General features: G+C 39.2%; 1 protein-coding gene across 1 annotated transcript; it reads right to left on the reverse strand.

Moving 5' to 3' along the window:
* Positions 1–4,843: 4,843 nt before the first annotated feature.
* On the reverse strand, positions 4,844–5,997 carry LOC142177503 (14 kDa proline-rich protein DC2.15-like). Its single transcript, XM_075246470.1, has 2 exons — positions 5,722–5,997; positions 4,844–5,429 (listed from the first exon to the last, which is right to left on the reverse strand). Exons 1-2 carry the CDS (start codon positions 5,934–5,936, stop codon positions 5,135–5,137), a joined length of 510 nt encoding a protein of 169 aa, XP_075102571.1. The 5' UTR covers positions 5,937–5,997; the 3' UTR covers positions 4,844–5,134.
* Between the last annotated feature and the right edge of the window lie 382 nt (positions 5,998–6,379).

Genomic DNA, 6,379 nt, shown 5'->3' on the forward strand with positions numbered 1-6,379 from the left:
TATATGCGAAGCCTATCTTGCAAAGGAAACTGCACATTTTTGTTCTTATTATTTTGAGAGTAACGTGCCATGTTCTAGGAATAGGCCCAATAGGCACACGGTCGAATGTGTGAATGATCCATTATATCCACCAATATCCATATTCAATCAACCAGGCCGATGTTCTAAGGATGTTAGAAAGAGAAGTTTGAGTGATATGGAGTACAAGTCAGCTACACTTCATGTGTTGCTAAATTGTCCCGAAGTTGTACCATTTCTCAAGTAAGTATTGATTTATTAGTTATCAAAATGTAAAATTTACTGTGACTACATATTGATGCAACTACTAAAAATATTTGATATGTCACAGTCACTTCGTGGGTCAATTTGGCTATGATGCTGTATATACGAGATTTGATACCTCTGAAATTATTTCAATATTGAACCTTGGACATATAAGAGTTCCGAATCAAATCTCTTTAGAAAGAAGATCTTTTGTCTCATGGTAGCCTGCTCCAGTCCCCTTACGAAACTTTCGTTATTGGGTTAGCCATACACTTCACATGTTTCTAGCGATTCACATGGCATCATCAAATGATACAAGTCTTGGATAAGAATCTACAACGCACTAGAACGCCCTTGTTGACGATCCTTTACTCCGACAGCATCTAGGGTTCCTCGAACAATGTGATATCTCACACCGGGTAAATCCTTAACCCTTCCCCCTCTTACTAAGACTACAGAATGTTCTTGTAAATTATGGCCAATACCAGGTATATAAGCAGTGATTTCAAATCCAGAGGTTATACATGGTTCAAACAGTTTGTAAGTGTATATATATATATACATATGTAGTGAATGTATAAAAATTGATTCATAAGTTGTGCTAACTTATGAATTTTTTTAACTCTATGTAGGTAAATAATCCAAATAATGGTGTAAATCAATTTTTGAAAGATATATCTTGGGGACCTGGGCTTCAGGTCACAACAATGTCTAAGTACGTAGTGAATGGTTATAAGTTTCATACAGAGGATTGCTCTAAAAATAAAAATAGCAACAACAGCGGGGTGTGGGTTCAAGGTGGTAATGGCAACCAAGTTGGAGATATTGATTATTATGGTGTGGTCAAAGAAATATTACAACTAGAATATACAGGTTGGCCATATAAGAAATTGATACTCTTTAGATGCAAGTGGTTTGACCCAAATCTAACAAGAGGTACAAGAGTACACAACCAATACAACATAATTGAGGTTAATCATACGAGGGAGTATGATCGCTATGATCCTTTCATAATTGCACATAACGTTAGGCAAGTGTATTATGCTCCTTATCCATTACGGCGGAATAAGTCCGATTGGTGGGTTGTAATAAAAACTAAGCCTGTAGGTAGGGTGGAAGTCGAGAATGTGTTAGATGTTGCATATCAAAACGATATCTCCAATGTTCACCAAATAGTGGACGATCAGTTAGAAAATGATTTGGAACATCCTGAACGCATATTGGAAGAAGTTGATATAAATGAAGTAACAATTATAGAAAATGAGGACGAAGAATCAACTGATGAAGCTCAAACAAGTGAGGACGAAGAATTCTCGGACGAGGAACAATACGTCGATGAGGATTAAAAAGTTGGTTTTTAAAGCACTCTCGTTTTATAGCTAGTTTCTTATATGTTTCAATCTAAATGTGTATTATATTATGCAGATGGCAGGCAAGGGTCAAGGTAACAATGACCCTACTAGTTCTCGGGGTCGAGAAAAGGGTAGGAAGGGAAAGAGGAGGGTAGAAAATAATACTCCCTCTTGTCCACCCTTTTCAGAGATGCCTATGTCTTATCCTCCACCACACGGCTATACTGAGCTGCCAAAGCATCACGAGCCGTACACCTTCATTCAGACACCCAGTCTTCCATCACAGGGCCACAGGACTATACGTCCGACATATAGTCCAGCTGCCTCACAGCCATCTGCATCACATCCACATGGATCACATCCCTACATATCACAGCCACATGGATCGCATCTACCCATGTCACAGCCACTCGGGTCACAGCCACTCGGGTCACAGCCATCGGTATCACATCCACTTGTGTCGCATCCAGCTATGTCGCAGTCACAGGGATCGCAACCATATTCATCATCGACTCCATCTATTGCATGCCTTCGCCTGCGAGGCATTAGCTCTGACCCGCCTACACCATCTTCACATGCCTCTGATACACATGCTTCGGATGGTGATGATGAGGTAGTGCATTATGATCGATATGGCAGGATCATCATAGTCCCTGAGGGTGATGGGTAAGTGTTATTCATTATTTTTGTGTCTATTGATTTGTAACATTTTTACTAAGATATTAATGTGTTTTTATTGTTAAATTGCAGGTTCAGGCCGGGTAATAAGACTACGAGGATAATCACCAATGCCATCAGAAAGCTTTATGATGGCCCTTATGCGACTTGGACTGATTGCCCATTCTCACTGAAGGAGCAAATTTTCAATCAATTTAAGGTATAAATGTTCTTTTAAACAGTTTAATAATTTATATTTATGATGTTTCCATCTAATATTTAACTTTTGAAATACAGAGCAAGTGTGTATGGGAAGACCGCTATAGCGCGGAAGTGGCTACAAATTTTCATCATAAAGCTCGCAAGAGATTGGTGGATGCTTTCTCGGATGCTAGAAAGAAGAACAAGAGGCCTGGCTGGTTACTTGAGAATTTGTGGAATGATTTGCAAAGGCAATGGCTTACCGTAGAGTTCTTAGAGAGGAGCGAAAAAGGAAAGAAAGCTCGCGCATCCGAGAAGGGAGGCTCCTTGCACACTGGAGGTGCGATCAGCCTAGGGATAATAAAAAGATGATTGGTACGTAATTGCTTAAATTATTTTACTTTTCTAAGTATATCTATTCTGTTTATTAACTAAATTAATTTATTTTCAGGAAAAGAAGTATGGGCGTCCAATGAGTCATGATGAGCTATTCAAGGAGACACATATTGTGAAGAAGAAGAAAGAGGGGGATCAAGATAGGTGGGTCGAGGACCGGGCCTCGACTGCATATGTAAGCTTTCAATTTTATTTAAGTATTATAATTTACTTTTATAAAAAACTTGAAATACTGATTTAATTTAAAATAATATAGGGTCGCTACCAAAGTAACGTGGAGGAATTCATCCGTAGTCATCCAGCTGGTGAATCGGGTGAGCCAACCCAACCTTCGGACGAGGATGCTGAAAGAATATGGTTGGAGTCTGTTGGCGGTCCAAAATGGGAGAAGGTATACGGGTTTCCTACTAAAAACTTCCATCGCTATAAGTGTGGAATGCGAGGAATAGGGCCTTCCTCGCAAGGCGAGCAACTTAATAGGGAGAGCCTCTCCGCTATGCGGGAGACAGTGACAAAGCTCACATCAGAGCTAGAAGCGGCCAAGGAAAGAGAAAGGCTTAGAGATTCTCAATTCCTTGGCATGCAAGCTCAGATCAGAACTCTCCTATCTAGTGGAGCTTTTCCGTTGCCCCGATCTCGTGAGTCATCTCCAGAGGGTCGACCTCCTCGTGATCGTTCCTCCCGTCCTCCCCGTGATCGTGCTTCCCGTCCTCCACAAGACCGTTCTCTATATCGTCTTGTAAATGAAAGTTCATCAGACGGTGATGATGATGTTGTAGAAAATACCCCTTGACTTTTATATACTTTGAACTAGACAAATAGAACCAGTTTTGAACTAGTTGTAATTAGTTTTAACTTGGTTTTGGATTTTTATGTTCAATTGAACTTTAATTTGTTAGTTTTAAAGTATTTATTGAATATTTTGGTTGTTGTTGTTGTGTTGTTGTATTGGTATGCTGGCAGGTGGTGTAGCTGCCAAAACAGGCATTTTATGCCAAAATTAAACCAAGAAAAACCGACCAAAGTTGGTCGATTTTTAATAAAAAAAATAAATTATTCCAAAATACCGACCAAAGTTGGTCGTTAATGAACATTGAATTCCCAGAATTCAACACTACCGTCCAACTTTGGTCGGTATTTTTCTTGCATGGTTGAGATTACCGACCATAGTTGGTCGGTAATGTTTAATTTTAATTATTTTTAAAAAATATATATTTTCAATTACCGACCAAAGTTGGTCGGTTTTTTTTAATTTTAATAATTAATAAAAAAAATATAATTTAGTTAAACCGACCAACTTTGGTCGGTAAAATTAAATTAATAAAATATGTTTCCGACCAAAGTTGGTCGGTAAGTAATTAAACTTGTCAGATGGTCGTTTTAATATACCGACCAAAGTTGGTCGGTAATTTCGCGTTTTGGTCGGTAATTTGCCAAAACCGACCAACGTTGGTCGGTATTTTTGGTCGATTTTTAGCGAATTTCTAGTAGTGTTGCGTCTAACGAAATAAATATCGTGAAGAAAATTGTCACCTTAGAAATAAAAAAAGGAAGTCACAATATTTATTTTTATCTTCTCTTAATAGATTATTCCTAAATTGAGAAGCTGAAATACAGCCATGGCTTTAATTAGATATAGTTTATGAGCCCTCCATGCATGCCTCGGCAAGGACGGAGATGCATACTTGCATAGTATAAGGTACAGGTTAGAACAAATTCAGTAATTTTTTTTAGACTTTGTATTTGTATTTGTATTAGAAAATTCATTAGTATAAATATTTAATTATAGACCCAATAACTAAAACGAGTTATGAATGTCGATGACAAATTCAGAATTCATAAATTTCAAATTTATGGCTCCACCTCTGGTTGCTTCAATTTTTCTTATTTTTTAGGTTTTCCTGATCATTCTCTGTGCTTTATCATTTAATTTACTTTCTTTCCTAAGACCCCCGCAACTATATATGCCAAAATGAGCAGTATTGCGCCTTATGATTAAGTAGCATGGAAAGATCAGCTTACAAATGAGAATTTTTTTTTGTGTCAGCCTATTTCCGAAGATATCATATCACCTTATTACTAATAAAACTGGAATACAACGAAAAGAATGCAAGGGCCACGGTGTCTTCTTTCCTAACCAATTAGGAAAAAAACTATTTCCTCAGAAAATAAACAATAATCTTAAGCAAGCAAATAGAAAAAAGAAGCGAAAATTTTCCAAATACATATTTCGGAACTAGAAAAACAAAAATAAAAAAGTTGGCTTATGCGCATTGGAAATTCTCGGGGCAATATTTTCCGCAGTTGTTGAGAAGCAAGTTGAGGGAAAGAGGGACATTAAGGTTGATTCCCAGCACATTGGCTTTAATAGCAGTGCAAAGGCAAACAGCAGCATCAAGATCAGCAAGTCCTTGAATTAGAGAGCAGCATTCAGTTTTGGCTGGGCTACTTCCAATGACAAGGTGCACCAAGTCATTCAACAAGTTTGCACACACTTTTAGCTTAAGTGTGTCCTTTGGGCACTTACCATTTGATGATGGGGTTGATGGAGTAGGGGTATACGGGTGTAGGGGTAGGTTTGGGGTGTGGAGTATTTGGGGTAGGTGTAGGCTTGGGGTTGGGGGTGGGGCTTGGGGTATTGGGGGTAGGGTATGGCTTGGGGCTTGGGGTATAAGGGGTAGGCTTGGGGTGTGGGGTGGGGATTGGGGTATTAGGGGTAGGGTGGGGCTTGGGGCTTGGGGTATAAGGGGTAGGGGTAGGCTTGGGGTTTGGGGTGGGGCTTGGGGTATTGGGGGTAGGGTATGGCTTGGGGCTTGGGGTATTAGGGGTTGGCTTGGGATGTGGGGTGGGGCTTGGGGTGTTAGGGGTAGGGTGGGGCTTGGGGCTTGGGGTATAAGGGGTAGGGGTAGGCTTGGGGTTTGGGGTGGGGTTTGGGGTATAGGGGGTAGGGTGGGGTTTAGGGTGTGGGGGTGGTGGGCATGGGACACTAGTGGAGCTAACTATAGTGAAGAAGAGAATGTTCGAAGTGAGAAGAAGGGCAATGGAGGATGCAGCAAACTTAGCCATTTCCACTAAAGTTAATTAGCCCTATCAACAATTGAATTAGCAAGTGAAAATGCTGTTTGTTTGGTGTTGGAAATGATGAAAATGTGTGAGTATTTATAGATGGAATTCTGAAAATTCTTGCATTTAGTTTTTCTATTTTATGAAATTAATGAAGAAATTGCAAGATGCCCATGTGGTCGTAACTGCAGTACCAAATGTAATGAGTATGAAAACAAGCTGGCAAATTCCAACTGACATAAAACTATATAGGATTATTGACTTTAGAGTTTTGAGATTTTCATTGTCTATCATCTTCTTATTCCTAGAAAAATACTCCTCCTTTATTTTCACATGAGGCTTAAATTATTCTCCTTAATAATTTGAACATCGATCTTGAAAATGCTGGAACTCCTTATATATGTGCTAGAGCCTGTACGAAGACCCCCTCAAAATTATTTCATTTA

This window comes from Nicotiana tabacum, chromosome 23 (genome assembly GCF_000715075.1).
Source record: "Nicotiana tabacum cultivar K326 chromosome 23, ASM71507v2, whole genome shotgun sequence".
NCBI classification, from domain to species: domain Eukaryota; kingdom Viridiplantae; phylum Streptophyta; class Magnoliopsida; order Solanales; family Solanaceae; genus Nicotiana; species Nicotiana tabacum.